This window comes from Enhydra lutris, unplaced genomic scaffold, assembly GCF_002288905.1.
Source record: "Enhydra lutris kenyoni isolate GAN:26980312 unplaced genomic scaffold, ASM228890v2 scaffoldscaffold44, whole genome shotgun sequence".
Classification (NCBI taxonomy): domain Eukaryota; kingdom Metazoa; phylum Chordata; class Mammalia; order Carnivora; family Mustelidae; genus Enhydra; species Enhydra lutris.
The window spans coordinates 6,579,686-6,598,765 of record NW_019154128.1 but is presented as its reverse complement, the minus strand read 5'-3'; the positions used below and the strand labels follow the sequence as shown (position 1 = coordinate 6,598,765).

General features: G+C 44.7%; 1 protein-coding gene across 3 annotated transcripts; it reads right to left on the bottom strand.

The window, feature by feature from the left end:
* Positions 1-529: 529 nt before the first annotated feature.
* Positions 530-17,908, bottom strand: LOC111155882 (major facilitator superfamily domain containing 9). 3 transcript variants are annotated; one of them, XM_022516334.1, is made up of 7 exons: positions 15,169-15,594; positions 14,171-14,249; positions 13,268-13,355; positions 11,838-11,881; positions 11,594-11,723; positions 8,434-8,643; positions 530-5,520 (listed from the first exon to the last, which is right to left on the bottom strand). In XM_022516334.1, the coding sequence occupies exons 3-7, from the start codon at positions 13,335-13,337 to the stop codon at positions 4,733-4,735; spliced, it is 1,242 nt and encodes a 413-aa protein (XP_022372042.1). In that variant the 5' UTR covers positions 13,338-13,355; positions 14,171-14,249; positions 15,169-15,594; the 3' UTR covers positions 530-4,732. The 3 variants fall into 3 exon arrangements, with proteins under 3 accessions (XP_022372042.1, XP_022372041.1, XP_022372043.1); XM_022516333.1 differs by lacking the exons at positions 14,171-14,249; positions 15,169-15,594 and adding an exon at positions 17,716-17,908; XM_022516335.1 differs by lacking the exon at positions 15,169-15,594 and having other exon boundaries at positions 14,171-14,331.
* Between the last annotated feature and the right edge of the window lie 1,172 nt (positions 17,909-19,080).

Genomic DNA, 19,080 nt, shown 5'->3' with positions numbered 1-19,080 from the left:
CAGTGCAAGCTGTTTGAGAGTATCCGATTCCAAATTAAAATCAGCATTATCTCTTACAATGTACTGAATCAGGAAAACAGAAATTGTCTATATTGTGTTCGTACACAGCTGTCTGTGAAGTGGTGAGTTTAGGTGATCTGTTTGGGAGAAATGAGAAATCTACCGTAAAATATTGTGTTAAAATAAGTTAGTATTTGTGTATCTGATTAAGTAAAAATAAATCCTACTGATGAGATGTCATCTTAAAACAATTTGCTTGCCAAAGATGTGCAATAAATTTAAGATTATGTATACATTTGGTATTAGCATATGGTTTGAAAAGCCAAATGCTTGTTGTTCTTACCATTAGGACGCGTTTTAGCGTAACTGGAGGTTAACATTTCCAGCTTCTGGACCCTGACTTTACATATACAGTCAGGATGCAGCAACAGCTCCTAAAAATTACACTCAGAATAAATGATAACACTTTGTTATAATTTTAAAGGGATTGTATTATTAAAGAAAATTATTACTACATAACTGGCAAAGTTCTTTGGGAAAATACAATTTTAGGACAGAAAAACAATTTTTCTCAGTCCATCACCCTGTTCTGAGAAGAGCTACGTTATACATCATCCTGGCTAGATCTGTGGGAATCTTATTTCAGAGATTTCTGGAAGGCTAAGGTTTCCAGAGGGAATAGGACATGGGAAATCACCATGCTGGCTTTTACTATACATTCCAAATAAAAAGCTATCCCTTCTAGCAGGTGCCCCAAAGCCGGAAATTTCCCCTAAGCGGATTGACTCCCCCGGGGCTCCCCCACAGGTGTCTAAACTTCTTATAAAAGTGTCCCACAGAAAACATGTCTCCTAATATTCAGGACATGCAGAGAACAATCTCTCATAATTGCCCACACATGTTCTCTTACAGCTAACGGAGGACGGGGCAGAATGTCTCAATACTCATTACTAGCTAACCTTATCTAAGCTCTGCCACCCAGTGCCTCCCCGGAGGTCACAAGCTGACGGTCCCCAGGCCTTTCAGATTTCGTGCCCTACCTGATGCCCTCAGTGCCTGTGACTTCTCCCTCCCATTCCCCTTGGATGACTGCCCTCGAGGGATCTTTAACATCAAGTGCACGGAGCATTCACCAGCATGAATTCTTCAGTGGCTCCCCCTCAGCTGTGGGAATAAAAGCTCACTCCTGAGCATGGTCCATGAATTCCTTCACGATCTAACTCAGGGACTCTCACCTCTGGGGCACTCTGGAGTCTGGTTCTAGAGGTCTAGGGCAGGCTCTGGGCATCAGGTGACTCTACTATGAAGCCAGAACCACTGATTCTTGCCCCTTCTGTTTGCTGCAGGCATAACTTTTGACCCACACACTTGGGCTTTAGAGCCTTGCCCATGTTACTGCCCTGGCCAAACATGCCCCACTCCCTTTCTGATTTCTGCTCACCTCTCTGGACATGAAGGCAGAGGTATACTATCCCTCCAAAGTCTTCTAGAACCCAAAACCCTGAGGCTCATTCACAAAACTTAGCAGTTGGGGCTGGTATAATGCTGAAAGGATGCAATATCCTTTATAATCTTCTGAGGCAAGTTCAATGCCCCTAAAATAAGATTCCATATATTATCAAGTTGAACTATGTGAAACTGCAGGTAATTTTGACCTAGAAAAGTAGCAATTTCATGTGGCTCAACCTAAATACTTTGGACATTATTATGGAAGTTGCTCAGGGACTCAAAAACAAAACAATGCAAACTTTAGTGGAGCAGATTTAATTTCCCTGAGATCATAGTCCATAAATTATACAAAAACTGTCTACGGACCAGTGGTTATCAAAGTGTACTGTGCACACAGAGCAGCTGGGGATTTTGTTGAGAATGGTTCCCAGCAGGTCCGTGCCGGGGTGTGAGCGCATGTTTAACAAGCTCCAGGGGAATGTGGACGCTGCTGGTTCTGGAACACACTTCGGAATATCCACACATCAGACATTTTAAGAAGAGGTATAGGCATACATCAGAGATACTGTGGCCTGGTTCCCGACCACCGCGATAAAGTTAAATATTGCAATGAAGTGAGTCAAATGAATTTTCTGGCTTCCTAGTGTACATTAAAAATTATGTTTATACTATACTATAGTCTATTAAATTTACAGTAGCATTATGTCTAAAAAACAATGTACATACCTTAATTAAAAAGACTTTATTGCTAAAAAATGCCAACCACCATCTGAGCTTTCAGCAACTGGCAATCTTTTTGCTGGTGGAGGGTCTTTTCTCAGGGTTGAGCAGGGTGGTGGTTGGTGAAGGCTAGGGTGGCTGTGGCAATTTTTAAAAATAAGACAACAAGGAAGTTTGCCACATCGGCTGACATTTCCTTTCACTTGAACACTTAAGAGGCCACTGTAGGGTTGTTAACTGGCCTGACCTCAATATTTTTGCATTTCAAGAAATAGAGAGAGGGCCAAGGCGAGGGCAAGAGGTGGGTGACCAGCCAGTTGGTGGGGCTCTTGGAACACATACGCTTATGGATTAAATTCACCCCCTTATAAGGGTGTGGTTCATGGCACCCCAAAACAATTATAACAGTAACATCAAAGATCACTGATCACACATCACCATAGCAAATATAATGAAAAAGTTTGAAATATTGTGAGAATTACCAAAATGTGACACAGACGCAGAGTGAGCAAATGCTGGTGGAAAAATGGTGCCAATAAACTTTTCAACACATGGTTGCCACAAGCCTTCAACTGGTTAAAAAAAAAAATAATGAGTATCTGCAATGCACAATAAAATGAAATGCAATGGAATGAGGTATGCCTGCATAATATTTATCTAAAAAAACCCCACATGAGTATGGACAAGAGCAAAAATGTTTCTCCTCTCTCTATATGAAGATCAACCCTGGTTTTCATTCCCATTTATCTGGTAACTGTAAAGCCTTAATAAATTTATAGGCATTATTTAACCTCAAAAATAAAGTGCTAGGATTTCAAAAATTTAATAATGACTACATTAAAGAATGTCTAAGAAACTTGCCTGTTTCTGAGTGCACAGAAAAGATAATCTTCAGAGAAATTCGACTTCATTGCATAAACCCTTGATTACTTCTTGTCCTTTGAGTCTAAGCTCTATGCCGATTTGGTGTGCTCCTTAAGGGCCACACCATTTTGTATTATATTTTGCTTTCCTCAAAAGCACTTAGCGCTTCACAATCACAACACTTCTTAACACAATCACAACACTTCATAAAAAGTTAGTATTTTCCTTGTAGCTAGATAGGAGAAAGGACAATCTTCAAACATCCAATTATCTTAAACATTTGGGTTTAACCCATACACAACTTCTAAAACTAGAGAAACTTTTTTTTTTTTCCTGCTTTACATACAATACATTTACAATTATATGTGTGTTGGTTGAAAACAGGAGTAATTTTCCAGTGGACCAATGAAAAAGAATGAGAGGAATGTGAACTTCGGTAGTTTGCATGAGGAAAAGAGAGGGGGCTCCAATATAATTATTATTAATAGGTGACATCATCCAAGTAGCAAGAATCACACAAATGCTTCCCTGTGTTTTTGTGCTAACCCTCACTCTGAGCCTCCCAGTTGGACCCTGGCACGCTACTTTTGGAATGACCATTAAACCTAGGCCTAGGAAAAGGCATTTCCCTGTAGATCAGTGTGTAGCTCTTTTGTTCTCAGGTATGATATTAAAGTGAGAGAAAAGAAATGACTTTCAACATAAGACACTGTAGTTAAGTCTGTCTCATGAGGCATGGCAACTGACTCTCTTACCTGCACGAGATGTTCCTCTTAAAGGGATTCCTGTACTTTGTCTTCTCCACTGTGTTCTACCATCATCCAACCCATGCAGCCCAATGGAGCCCTGGCTTCTGGGAGCAGTTCATGCCTGATATCTAGGGAGAACTAGCCACACTGACAACCTCAGCTCTCTGCAGAGCACAGGGCCTCTGAAGCAATAGACATAGGGGACAGGCTCCATGAACCTGCTTCTCCTATTATGGAGCGTGACTGCCAAGAGCTGGGGAGAAGGTAGCGTTTCGGGATCACATAATCTTAATACTTCAAACTGAGTTAGCTATCAATAAACACAATCAAGTCTCTGGCTTTGACTTGAATCCAAACCTGTATGTCTCTGAATGATCCTTTTTCTACCTCCATGAGGAAGTGCAAGTGTTGCTTATTAAATATAGGTTTCTGGGCCTCCCCTGGGCCCCCAGAACCAGTGTCTGGGGGCTGAGGCAGCCGTGTGATCTTTCCCCAGCTTCCCAGGTAGAACCTTGTTAGGACTTGAGAAAGGTACAGGCTAATTTCAAAAAAGTGGCTTATTCAATCTCTAGGCTTCTGATAGCACAAAAAACCCTTGGTTTATGCAGTGTGACACGAAGCCTGTGTCCCAGCAGATCACTTTATTAATGGGTTACCCTGTTTTTACTTAGCGGGGGGCCTATCACCTTCTGTTATCTCACCACCACCTTCCCGTCCTGAAGGTGGTAGTGTTTCCCCCTGGAAAATCTGAACCCCACCAGCAGGGTTTGAAGAGGAGACTTCTACATAAGGTTTAATACTTTCCCCTTTGACAAGGCTCTGACTTCTGATCACCCCGCAGGCTGGACCTGGGAGTCTCCCAAAGAAGCACACCTGCTAGGAAACCGCCCTTCCTGGCCGCTGTCCCTTCCTCATGGCCTCAGAGTTGGTTTCTTCTGTCCAGTTCTACTCTACTCACGTTTTAATTTGTCACTCGCACCACCATAGCGGGCTCTGTTGAGTGACATTAGGAAAATCGCCACGAGGGCCAGGACAGCCCCCAGGCTGGGGGGTCCGCACGGGCTCACCTCCTGCACCAGCCCGGAGAGGAGTGGGGCGATGATCCGGCCCACGGCCGTCACGGACTGCCCCACGCCGATGACCGTGCCGCTGGCCTGCGCCCCGCCCGCGGCCAGCTGCAGGTCGGTGATGCAGGTCCTGCCCACGGCGGTGGACACGGCCAGCAGCGAGGAGCAGAGCACGGCCACAGGCACGGAGCGGGCGGAGGCGTGCAGCAGCAGCAGCAGGCAGGTGAGCGCGTTCGAGTGCAGCAGGAGGGCGTGGCCGTCGTGCCGGTATAGCCGCAGCAGGGGCCCCAGCGCCAGGCCGGCCAGGGCGCCCAGCGCGCTGCCATAGCTGATGAGGTAGCCGGCCACCCGCGGCCGCACCCCGAAGCGCTCCTCCAGCGCCAGCACGAAGTTACTGTAGTAGAGCATGACCGCTACTGCCATCAGCAAGCGCACGGCGAAGATGTCCCACATCTCGGAAAATATCAGGCTCTTCATGTCGCGCAGTGTGGATGCGAACTCCAGCCAGGGCGGCCTGGCAGGTCTGGTGCGGACTGTGCTCCGGGGAGGGGTGGCGGTTTCCTGCCCGTGACCATCTCTTCTCCCCCAGGGTGCAGAGTTCCTTCTCGCTGGCTGGCCTTTCTCTGCACTGGAGAGTTTCGCTTCGCACCAGGGAAACAGCCAAACCAGACCTGGTAGGACGGCATGGGATCTGTCGGCTGCACGCCCGGACTCTCAGGGTGCCCCCAATCCCGGGGGGAGGAGCACGTATGTGCACGAGATTTCTATTCTGTAGTTTTGTATTAGTTCATTTACTAACCTCTGTCTTTGAATCCAGTTTTTAACCATGCCCACAGTTACTTCTACTCCATTTTGATAGTAGAATTCCACTCTTCACCTTAGAAAAATTCTATACCTACAAAATGTTCACTTTTTTCGCCGGCTCAAGAGCCCATGATGGTTTCCTGTATCATGGGGTATCAAAATTCTCATGCTGTATATTTAAATTCACTACCTTTCTAACTGTGTGCCTTTCCACCATCTTGCCTCCCCATCCATCCACCCTCCCATCCATTCCCCACCCACACTTCATCACATTCTGAATAGTTATGCTTCCTAAATGCTAAGGCCTATAATAAACAGTAGGAATATATTAACAAGACAAGGCCTATAACATCCCTGTCCTCAAGGAATTTAAGTCTAAAAGGGGGTTTGGACAAGTAAAACACAGCAACTGGATTACAGGGTGAGTACTGTGTTGGGGGAAGCTCACTCTGTAAGCAGAGGCAGCCGGCCTCGGCTTGTGGGAAGAGGGGCAGCTTGACACCAGTGACCTGTCAGGAAGTACCTGCTTGGTTCTGTCCCCTGTCAGGGCCCACCATGTGCTTTTGCAAGTCACACCTCAAAATCTTTGGGGGTACCATTCTCACAGACCATGATGTATGACCTTACAGAGCAGCCCAATTCCTACTCAGATAATCCTAATTCCACCCTTATGACTGGTGCATTCCTGCCTCGGTCGTTTTATGTATCCCATGCCCTCCAAGTAGAAGGACCTACTGCCAACCCATGCCCCCAAATTTCTTGAAACTGAATTCCAGCTTGCCATTCTAGGACATTTTTTCCAAACTCATCCTGTGGAGTTTTCAGTCCTTCCACACTTAAATTCAACTGGACCATGGCCGTTCAGACCGCTTCATGCTGTTTTCAGCAACCACATCTGTGTATGTGGTTTCTCCACAGTCTAGGGGGACTACTCGCCAGGGACTAATTTATGACAGAAAACTTAACCACATGAGAATGCAGGCCTGGCCTTTCTACCACTTCTTATCTTTAAAAGGGCCCTTAGACGTTTTACACAATCTTGATAAAAATATGAAAGGGCTATCGCCAGTGGACTGAGACAAAAGAGTATAATTAAAATAATAAAAATGATAACGATGACAGCAACTGATATTTACTGAGCATGCAGTATTCTTGACGCAGTGGGGTGAACGCATACAAGACCTCCAGGGCTCACCCTAGTAAGACTGGGAGTGCTGTTATCCCATTTTATGGATGAGTAAACTGAGGCAACTCGCTCAAGGCCCACACTAAAAAGTGGCACAGCGGGAATCTGAATCCAAGTTTGTCAAACTCCAGAGTCTAAGTTCTTAATCATGAAATCAGAAATCATGCCACAAAAGACATAAAAGAGGCCCTTCTCAGGCAAAGTGGCCTATCAGAATGAGGATATGAGAAGCTGAAGGGGTAAAAGAGGTTTAGGAAAACAGCCGAAGTCACTGAGGGGAAAAAACGCAGTACACTGCTCACTGCGCTGGAAGGCAAAGCCCGGTGTGAGACATTGTCCGTTGGCCTGCCCCTATCGCTCTCCCCTGCTATTCTCTGCATCAGCTCGGCCTGCTGACCTCTAAATTTCTTAAGAATGCACAAGAAATCCCTATTACTATTTTTAGCCATTGCGGTTGAGAACACTTGTGGCTGAACTATCCCCAACTGACTCAGATCCATTCACAGGCTTAGGTGAGGGCATGATATTAAACAGCATCATCGCTGGAGAATCCAAAACAGAACCCATAATCACGGTCTTCGTTTATACACTGACTTCTGACTTTGAGAGCTATCACATTCATCACATTCCTTCATGGGGGAAGGTACCTGGCCACACCAGCCAGTCATGGGCTTCAGGTATTTTATCTAGATTTGCACTAATCCGTCAGACCTCACCTCCCAGCAGAGGTTACAGGTTAAACTTCTGGCAGGAGATCATAAAGTATTCCTATGACAACTGACATTGAACTCCTGAGCTCTGTTTCCTGAATGTGATATCCTAGCTCAACATGGAATCCATCATGCAACCTGGAGCCTTGAAGCAAATATTTGACACTTGAGTGATAAGAAAGACCCAGTAGGGTGGCTCACTGGGTTAAGCCTCTGCCTTCAGCTCAGGTCATAATCTCAAAGTCTTGGGATCGAGCCTCACATCGGGCTCTCTGCCCAGTGGGAAGCCTGCTTCCCCTTCTCTCTCTGCCTGCCTCTCTGCCTACTTGTGATCTCTCTCTCTCTGTCAAATAAATAAATAAAATTTTAAAAAAATTAAAAAAAGAAAGAAAGACCAGTAAAGGTATGTGGGAAGAATGTTGTAGGTGGGGGAAAGAGCAAATTGCAGTGCCCTCCTGTGGGAATGAGCCTGAGGTGTGTGAGGCTGACCAGGAAGCCGGTGTGGCTGGAGCACATGGAAGGGTGGGGGGGCAGGGCTTGCCCATCCACATGCTATGTGAGACACATACATGCTTTAAGCATGATGGGAAGACATGGGCAGGTGGTCTGCAGCAGGGGACGAGTGTCCAACTTTGAAAAATAAGTCCGTCTATTCGAATGTGAAGGGGATTAAGAGTACACGTATCAAGATGAGCCCTGAGTGATGTACAGAATTGCTGACCCACTAAACTGCACACCTGAAACTAACATAGCAGTGTAACAACAACAAAAAGTCTGCCTGTTTTAAGAACAACAAAGTGTAAGGAGATAAAAGTAAAGCAGGTAGATGGGTCAGTATGAATGCATAAACCAAACAGCCTTCTTAGGATGAAACGTCAACTTACCAGCATTGAGGATGAAGACAGAGAAACAGATGAAGGCTGTCAGATAAAATCCACCTTCTAGCTCCGTAAGATATCCACCAACCATGGGGCCCAAGATGAAGCCCACACTAGATGCCGCATTGAATTGTCCAATTACTAGTGGCCGTTCTTTCTCTGCAACCACATCAGAAAGCAGAGCCCTTGAAATGGAGAGGGTATGTTTAAAAATACCTGCAAGGGGATAAGAAACATGCTCTGTAACATTTTTCAGACCAAAAGAATCTTGGATGTGATCTTGCATCTCATCTCTATCACAGACGGAGTTCTGGTCTCCATTCTCTTTGAACCTCTAAGGTTTGTACTTTCATCCCACTGTGACTGGACTCCTGATCTAGCCCCACAGTCCTAGTTGGTTACCTTATTCCTGGTAGTCAAGCCCTGCATCCCCTGCTTTCCCACCATCCACCCTGACATCCCAGTATCTCCAGTTTTCTGTTAGCCAAGTGCAATTCGTGGTGGCTTCTCTGCAGAGATGTATCATTCTTCATTCATTCACTCCTGAGTAAACATTCGTTGCCTACTGTATGTTCAGCATTAACCCTGACCCTGACCCTGAGAATAATGCAAGCATCAGAGAGCAAAAAACCCCCAAAATGTACCTCTCTTCACAGAGCATGTGTATGTGTATACATGGGTACAGGTGATAACTGCTAGAGAGGAAGAGAGCAGGGAAGAAGGATAGGGAGTGAGGAAGAATATAAAAATATGACGACATAGTCATCTAAACACTACCAACTAATTTTCTCCTAGCAAGAGGTTTATGAATTGGTTGACTAAACAAACTGAAAGGTGGGACATGACTTAATAAGAGATTAAAGTGTATATAGCAGCTTTATATTCCTCATACTTCTGCTGATGTATTTGACTTGCCTGCACCCATATACCCATATGTTGAATAAACAGACTGAGGGGTTCTGGTAACGTGCGCTGCCCGCCATGCTGATCAATACGTGGCAGCAGCTCAGTCAGTGCTGCTGGCGGGTCGGCCTGCCGTGCTTCTAACTATGATGCAACACAATGGTTTCCAGTGATTTCCTTGAAAGAAGCATCACTCTGTACATCTCTCGGCTTGCACCCTGATCCTGGGTTCTATATCCAACTGCGTGTAAACATTAGAGCGGATATTTGCCTGATAACCAGCCTCTATGGGAAGCAAACTTACAAATCTATCTTAGAATTAGATAGATTGTCTCTAGATCTATTTGCTTAAATGTGAGAAAGGACCAGGCTGGAAGATGATTCCTAAAAGGCCTAGCACGGATCCTGTAATTATTTCTGAAATGATACCAATGTTGAGTTCACCTTACATACCCAGGGAAGGAGGACTGTGGTGAAGGTGACCCATACTAGCTTCTGTTACCTTCTAGAGGCTGGGCTAGGTGATAGAGAGAAGAGGGGAAAACCATGTGTCTACCTCTGGTACTTCAACCTCTGTCAGGCTCACCTTCAGATCCAAGGACCTGAACCTACATGATATTGTACAGCATAACCCTTGCAAGGCTCCCCAGGGTTCCCTCATATTCCTGGGCCAACCGAACACTGTAGAAGTTCCCACAGCAGGAGAGAATTTTATGTGTAGCTCTCCTGTTAGCCAGGAGTAAGATATATGTCAGTGGAACTACCACTACTCAAAGCAGGCTCATTTCATATTAAATAAAAACATTTTAATCTTCTCTATAAATTTCAACCTATTGTATACAGGGTCGATTAATCTGTATTTCTTTAGAATTACAAGCAGCCTTACTGCTGAATGGTGGAGTGTTTATATTTACACACTACAACCCAAACCAAGCATGTACAATAACTTTGACTCTGAATGCACATAGAGCAGCCATCAGTTGGATTTTGTGTGGTGGGGGGGCGAGTTAGGATGATAGCTCATATTTAAAGCGAAGACCTTTGTAAGTATTTTCAGGTTTTTGAGTCAACAGAAAGGCAAAGCATGAATTTTCGAGGGTGAACTCAAAAGACTTGGAGAGTAAGTATGTATGTCACAGAAATGGTGTGAAAATCCCAAATAAGCTGATCATCAACCATATGTTAAAAGGACTTATTTTATGCTCTGTTCCTTTGGGGCATTGGGTGAAAAGGAGCAGCTTAACTGACTAGGGGCAGAGGTCCAGGGCTGCAATCTTGTCCACCAGGGCAGATGAGTCTATCAGTACTCTATTGAGTCAGGGCAGAAAGAAACACTGAAACTCCAGGGTTCTAACAACTGAGAAAGGCAAAGAGAGAACAAAGAGCTTCCACAGGGCCTGCCTACCCACTACACTAGGATAGCAGTCAACAGCGGCAGCTCAAAGAATGGACAAAATAAAAGCCATTTCGAAAATATCAGGAACATTCAAGATCAGTTTGGAAACAGAAACTAACCCATGAGCCACGCCATCGTCATCCTAGTATCTCCCCCAACCAACAGCTGGATTTACAGGAGGCTGCCAGAAAGCTACAGTGGGAGATCTCCATCTGAAAGTCAGGAAGCCCAATTTTAAAACTAGAAGTTGGCCAAGGGGAAGAATAATAACCACAGTGCTGGCCAAAGACATTTAACAAATTCTTATTGACTGAATGTAGAGAGAGCGATGGGAAGGAGCCAGGTCTGTGCAGTGGTATAATGATTCATACTGACAGGGAAGGCTCCAGGCCCTGTCGTGGTCGAGCTCTGTGGCTGTGCTCATCTGAGCAGAGCCTGACTGATACCAAGTCCTCCATCAACAGCAGCATCTGAGGTTCCAGTTATAATCGCTCTTGCCATTATTCTCTCTTGACATAAGCTGTAACCAAGAAGGGACCAACAGGAGAGCCTGGGCGGCTCAGTCGGTTAAGCATCCAACTCTTGGTTTCAGCTCAGGTCACAATCCCAGGATCCTGGAATCCAGGGATTCCATGGGGCTCTGTGGCTCAGTGCACAGTGTGCTGGAAATTATCTCCCTCTCCCTCTGTTCTTCCTGCTGCTCACACAGACTCACTCTCTCTAAAATAAATAAATAAAATCTTAAAAAAAAAAAAAAGGAATAAAGAAAGAAAAAGAAGGCACTGACAGGTAAGATTGTCTCTCTTTATATATTTACAGACAATTGGTTTATTTTGAATGAAAACACACCCAAGGGCAGGAACATACCCACAGGGACTCTAGCCAGGGCAAACAGGAACACATTGGTGGATGCTCCAAGAATCAGATAACCCAGGGCGCTGAACAGAATGCACACCAGCAAGGAACACCGTCTTCCAACCACATCACTCCAGCAGCCCTGAGGAAAGCAAGGAACAGAGAAAGTCCTCTGACCCCCCACCTTTAACCACCACCACCATGGAGATGCCCCAAATGTGACCGAGATGTGATGCCCGGATGGGAGACAACTTACCACCAGTGTGCTGGAAAAGAGCTGCAGAATGCCATAGGAGGAGCCTACAAAAAACATCAGTAACATCAAGAAAATCAGCTGGACCCATCATGAAAATGGATCAATGTGTTAATAATTACATAGATATTAACAGGAAAACATTAGGGGAAAAGAAGACCATTTTTAAAAAGGAGATATACCCCCCCTTTTTTTTTTCAGTTGGAAGGGTAAAGCAATACAATTTTTATTAAAAGACCTTCAGGGGCGCCTGCATGGCTCAGTTGGTTAAGTGTCTGCCTTCAGCTCAGGTCATGATCTCAGGGTCCTGGGATCGAGCCCCGCATCAGACTCCCTGCTCAGTGGGGAGTTTGCTTCTCCCTCTGCCTGCTGCTCCCCCTGCTTGTGCTCTTTCTCTCCTCCCTCTCAAATAAATTAATCTTTAAAAAAAAACAAAAGCAAAAAACAAAAAAACCTCAAAAACTGAAGGAAGTAGGAGAGAGACTACAGCAAGGGCTGCCCACGGTCTCTGAGAGAGGCTTCTCCTGCTCTGTAAGGATGCATACCCCCGACTGAGAAGAGGAATAGAGAGTACTCAGGGAATAGAAATCCAAATTCTACAAAAATTCTACTAAGTCTAAAAGTTTCTGTATCCTCTTATATGCCTCTAACATTCTGGTTTTACAAACTGCTTTAGTTTTATAAAGAGCTGACAAAATTTTACAGAGTGCCTTTACCTCCATTATATCACATAACATGTCCCTTCTGCTCTTCACAAAAACCCTCGGGCCACTGTGGGGACTGGTATAATTCTACTTTCCAAGGGAAATACAAGTCATGGCATGCAGGACTTACTAAATACTGTGTCCACCACAGTCTCCCAACATCTGCTTATCCAGCTTGCGAATAGTCAAGGGCTGTTAGTCTTTTAACAATTCCTTGTTAATTAGCATAGTCCTAAGCCCTGCTATGCCCTGTCTCTTTGGTAAATCAGGGACTTTCAGATGGAGGTTCTATGCTGCACAGGCAGAGAAACCCTACAACCCCCTAAGATGCACTGGTAGTGGTCAAGGCTCACCCTGAGTCCCTTTGCTGTGTGAACTGATTTCTGTAGATTACATTTCTCTGGTTCCCGCAGGCAGGAGTCTGTACCTACCCTTTGACACACACAGCCAGCTCCTTGGAGAGGCTCAGGGAGGAACTGTGATGTCACTGGTGGTGAGGGCAAAGGAATGATGCTAACCCTCAACACCTCTCTGAACACAGGTAGTCTAGGTAAAGATGAACTATATTCGCTCCAGGGTAACATTCCTAAGTATTCTAAAAATTCCTTTTAGCCCACTTTGAATTTAGCTTTGGATGATATTCAGCTATCAAGACTGATTTGGTTTTAGGTTCTTAGTCCAGATGATTGAAAATTCGGTGCTCTGAAATGTACAATATTAACTACTTACCTACTATTCCAGCAACTGTTGGACTTGCTCCAAGAGACTTGACATGAAGGCTCAGTAAAGGGACGACCATGCTGACACCAAACAAATCCTAGACAACAAAACACTGATTAACTCAAATTAGAAACTGATGTTTAGGTGTTCTTAAAGTGGTAATCCTAATAACAAACTGATTAAAAACATAAACCAATATCTAATTTTGAGGAAACAGGAAACTGTAATTCTACAGTATGCTATACCCATCAGATTAAACTTATCAAAGAATCAAAATACAATGTTATAACAGTTGCTACCTATAAAGCCTGACCACCATGACCGAGAATCACTTTGACCTTAGCTTCCTTGTGATTGATCCTTAATACTAAAGAAGGATGTGCTATAGAAGTTATTCAAATAAAAAACAAAAACAAAAAATGTCTGTAATGAAGTGGGAAAGGAGGCAGGGATAATGCCTATTTCTTTCTTTCTTTCTTTTTTTTTTTTTAAAGATTTTATTTATTTGACAGACAGAGATCACAAGCAGGCAGAGAGGCAGGCAGAGAGCGGAGGAAGCACGCTCCCTGCTAGGCAGGGAGCCCGATGTGGGGCTCGATCCCAGGACCCTAGGATCATGACCTGAGTCGAAGGCAGAGGCTTTAACCCACTGAGCCACCCAGGCGCCCCAATACCTATTTCTTGACAAAGCAGCACTTGCTTCCTAATATGAATTTCCTCCTGGAACTAGGAAAGGCGACTAATCTGTGGCTTATAGCCTTAAAAATAATACCTGAAAAGAAGGTCTCAGCAAAGCAAGAAGGAGAGAGAAGGATGGAGTACTGGGGAAAGCCAGTGTTCTGTAGCTAAGTCAATGAAAGTGCGGGCACTGGGGTTACACAGACAGTTCTAAGTTCCGGCTTCATTACTTACTAAGCATGTGTGCTTGAAAAGTTACTTAATGTCACCAAGCATCAGTGCTGTCATCTGCAAAAAATGGGAATAATAACACCTGTCCGGTAGAAATATGAAGTCCATTAAAAGATGTAATGATTGAGACAGATCTAACACACAAGAGCAGTTCAAATATATTTTCGCTTTTCTTCAGTCCTGGGGATAAGTACTGATCCTTTTTGCAAGGTATTCTGAGTTAACAGAAGGATTGTTAATTTTTCCTTTAAGTTTTGTTCTCATCCCTACTTCACTTGGATACTTGCAACAACTGGAGTAGAAGAAGGAAACCACATTGCACACACATGGGTTTCTTTATATTCAACTAGAATTCCTTTCCTTATAATCAATCTGGTTTAAATAGAAAGAAATGCATGAAAAATATTTTTTCTTTGGGCCCACAGTTAATCTTTTGCTTGTCCCTTCTCCTGGTGGCTGTGCATTCACGTAATTTTAGAAACAGGAACCTCTAAATGTACTTTTCAGTGTCTCTTTTCCATGGTTACATCTTTAGATGGCCATATACTTACTATCTAGTGTTCTCAAGTAGTTCATAAATTTATACTACCTCAACTACAGCTTATTTTGATTTTAAGATTACTGAAATCTTTTGGGCTCTCAGCCTTCTTTCATCAGCCTACTGATGTACGATATCACTTAAAAGACCCCCAATACATCAGCTACCTACTGAATTTTCTGCATCTTTCAGAAAAGGAAACTCAATTGTCCAAAAAGATTTCTTTTCCAAAAAATTCCCAGTACAACTTGTTATTTAACATTCAAGTAAAGGATGGGAGATAAATAATTAAGTAGGCTGCGATTTACGGTAGGTAATAAGAAAACAGACTCGTAAGTAATAACTGATGATCAGTATTATTTTAATGCTTTGTGAGCCTGATAAGTATTAGCTATTTCCATGGATGCTGGTGTTCTAGAATTGTCTTTCAGGAAGTTGTGCTCTAAAATCATCTTCCCCTTACCAGAAAAGGCAACTCCTCTCTTGCTGTGAATCTGCAGTTTCTTCAAAACCACCGGCTTTGAATGTATTTTGAATGTGGCAACTGGTCATGTGCTTGTAACTGTTTATAAGGAAATCAGGCGAGAGGGGACACTTAAACCTTTCATGGAACATCTACATCTCTCAACAAAAACTGATGAACATACTAAAAAGTTTCAGGATCTTTTTCAGGGTAGGAACCTAAATATTTCTTGATCAACAAACTGCCTCAGTAACAATGAATGAGACCTCACTACAGCTGATGAAATAAAATATGAATCTCTGTATCTGGAGGAAAGAAGGGATTGAAATCATAGGTCTTAGCACCATCTTACAATGCTAACCAAAAGGGGCCTAGAGGGCCATCTTCATCTTCCTTCTTAATTTGTTCTTCTTAAACAAATTAAAACCTGGAAGCCCAGATGAGAACTAAAAACAGAACATTTTGGCAAATGACTTCTTTAATCCTGTTCCCTTCCTCTCTTATTAATCTGAAACCATTTTCCCAAAAGTCTTAGGGGGTCTTTACATCTCTCTCTATATATAATAAAAGTAATAACTAAGTTATGTATAATATTCCTTAGATGTTACCTAACAAAAAGCCATTAGATCCTACAAGGATATCCAAAGCTGCACATATTTTAATTGCTTACATTTCCCATTTTTAAAAAATCCCTACTCTCTTTTAACTTTTGGGAAATCTTACATTTTACCCTGAACATATTAGAGACCTAATAACTCTCTTGAACAAATTATTACAATTTTACATCAGGCTTGCTAAATTAGACTTGCTGTGTGCACAGTTCAACACAACACAGGAGACGTTCTGAATGTTCTAATCTGTACTGGAAGGCCAACTATAATGAATGGCCTGTGGATTCATTTAAAACATTCAAACTATTTTGAATTTTAGGTCATGTTGGTTTCTCTGAAGTCCCAATCTGGACTTTCCAGGTGAGGGTTCAAATTCTTCTCATCTGGCAGAATCAGACAGTAATACTGTCTGAGGGAGGGAGGCAGTAGCCGATGGACAGTCCCCAGCTTCTACCAGAGGGTGGAGGGCAGCCAACTCCCTTCGGAAATGTCAAGGACGACTCACCATCAATAGTTTTGAATTGTGGATGGCTGGAATAGAACATGGAAGAGGCATCTGCATGCACCCTGAGACTGAACTAAGATTAAGGAATGCCAGGCTCTGACCTGAAGCATTAACCCTGGGGGCGAAGCGAAGCAAGGTTAACCGGAGCCCCCCTGAATGCCTCACGGTGCGGTGTTTACAGTTGGAAAATGCTTTCATCATTGTCTTAACAACTATTAAGTCAACATTAAACCTTTACAGAAGGATGGTTACAGACTGATGGTTTAGTACCCAAACTCTTGTGAGGCTAATATACTGGAGAGTAGTGATCCTAACCGGCGTCTGGGCAGAAAATAGTAATTTCTCTTTGCCATGACCTAGTGCCTTTGCAGACTATTCAAGGCCCCCAAAGGCAGTCTTTGCCCAGTGACACTTAACCTGACCAGTTCCTTTTGTCCTCAAGATAGTCTCAGTCTCAGCAAAGAGGAAATCCTACTGAGTCCTTGTCCCAGTTCTCTCCTAACCTGGACCAGCTCACAACCAGGGCAACTGAACCAGGTCTAGTCTTGGAAGGAGAAGAGTGAGGACTTGGATCTAGGGTTCCTGCAGATAATGGCCCACGAACTACCAACACAGCGTTCTGGTAAGATTTTAAGTTCTTCTTGGCAGGGACTGTGTATTACAGGGACTGGAGCTCTACAGCCCTAGCAACATAAAATGTTTTCAGAAATTCTATGAATAATAAATGGATGGATGTATGGATGACTTCTCCTATCATACACTCATCTTTCTAAGCTTTCCATTCTAAGTGGGAAATTCATAATTAATTGTCTTTATTAAACCAGGACACACACACACATCATGAAGAAAAAAAAAAAAAAACAAATCTGCTTAGCCCAATAAACAGTTTGTTGAAAGGCAGAAATGGGTATAATTCACTATGGTTTGCATTTTTAAATATTCCAGTCTATCAGGAGCCCTAATGAAAATGTGTCTAATTCTGCCCAAGTGAGGTCGTCAACAGTGACTTCGCTGACCGGGCCTGGCAAAAATGCCTGTGTATTCCTACCACATCTACAGCCCTCAAACTTATTCAGGAGCCCAGCTATCCACTCTGCGTGCTCTGTACCTTCCACAGCACCTAACAACTGGGGTCACCCTTGAGCCCGGCTCAATCACACTAGACGCTGGTGCTGGGGGCGCCTTAAACCGCAGGAGGGGCAGAGGAGCCGCGGGCTGGGCCCCGCAAGGGAGCAATGTGACTTGGAGCAGAGTGAAAGAGGTTTGGGGGCAAAAAGAGGCTTGAAAGGTAAGGAGGCACCACCAGGCAGATCGCAGTTTCCCAGCCCTCGCTGAGACTTACGACCACTCGGGCTTCAAGAAAAAAGCCACACCCAATCGGGTTCCAGGTCCAGGACGCAGTCGCCCTTCGCTCCCAGCCCCGGCACTCACCAAGAAGCCCACCAGGTAAAGACAGAGCAGGAAGCGGCGGGCTCCGACGGCACCGGGGCCGTGAGCCCGCGCCTCAGCCCCGGCCCCCAATTCGTGCCTTGGCATCGGGGTCGCCGAGGCCAGTCCCCGCGCGGTAGCCAGGCCGCGGCGCACCCCCGACTCCATGCGGACGGGTCCGGGGCGCGGACATCCGCAGCCGCTGCCGGGCTGCCCCCGCGCGCTAGCCCCGCCCCAAGCGGAAGCGAGCGGCGTGCGCGTGCGCCTGCGCAGAGGGGAGCGCGACCGGGCTGCGGGGCGGTGGCTGCGTGGGGACGTGGCGGCCTCCAGGCGGGAAGGAGTTAACGTCGGCCAGTTTTGTGATGGTAATGATGAAGCTGTCCATTTCCTTGGAGGGAAGACTGCTTCTGGTGTTGGAGGGCGGAAGGGAACTGTGCTGAGCTTCACCACAGAATATGGGGCCGCCTGGGGTGGCGGCCAGCCCCGCTTTCGGGAGACCCACAGACTCAGGCCCTACTTGGCTCTGCGTGACCTGGAGGGGTGCCTATGACCCCTTCAAACTTCATTCTGTCTGTTGGAAAAGCAGGCAGAAATAAGGTAGACTAACCTTAGAGAGCTGTGAGAATCCTGCAAATGCTTCTGGAGCCCAAGGGGAGGTTACAGTTTCCTGGAGTAATAATACTAAGCGCACAGTAAATAAACATGGTAAGTTAAATAATACACATGCAGTACACAAGAGAAGAACACGATAAATAAAACAATATGGTGGCAAATGGTAGAAGAAGAGCACTGTCTCCGGGGTCGGGGTGGGGGGAAGATTAAGGGGGGGGGGGGTACTAGTGTCCTTTGGTAGCTTGGAAGAGGGGACATGTAGGCTGAAAAGATTGAGGAGGTATATGTGGCTGAAACTTTCTGAACAAACTTGAGTCATCAGAGAAACAGGCAGGAGGCAGGATCATTCAGGACTTAAAAGGCTCCTGGTAGAGTTTTAGGGTTTAATTGTGAGTGCAGTGAGAGGAGGTAAGCAGTGCATGACACCAGATGGTGTGTTATCAGTCATGTAACACAGTGACTTGACACATGGTAAGTACTTAATATTACCTATGGTGACAAGCCCCTCTTTTATTCAGGAACATATTTCAGCACTCATTCCTTTCTTGCTCTGGTATAAAGAGTCTGAGATTTTCAAGAAAATCTCATTTTAATTGTGCAGGTTGCTAAATGACTACATCTGTAGGATTCGATCTTGCAGAGTTTATCCTGTGAAAGTTAGGGTACTGTTTAGGAAAGAATGAGATACTGAAATTTAGAGTGGAGGTACGTGGTTGGAGCCACATGAAACTGACAATCTTGAACCCCCCAACTCAC

What these genes read in the sequence shown, in the direction of transcription:
- LOC111155882 (XM_022516333.1), bottom strand. Translation starts at nt 17,880, where the DNA reads ATGGAGTCGGGGGTGCGCCGCGGCCTGGCTACCGCGCGGGGACTGGCC. An exon ending in CCTGGCTAGAGTCCCTGTGG is followed by an intron (nt 8,644 to 11,593) that starts GTATGTTCCTGC and finishes ATCCCCTTGCAG; the next exon opens with GTATTTTTAAACATACCCTC. An exon ending in TGTCTTCATCCTCAATGCTG is followed by an intron (nt 5,521 to 8,433) that starts GTAAGTTGACGT and finishes CCGTCCTACCAG; the next exon opens with GTCTGGTTTGGCTGTTTCCC.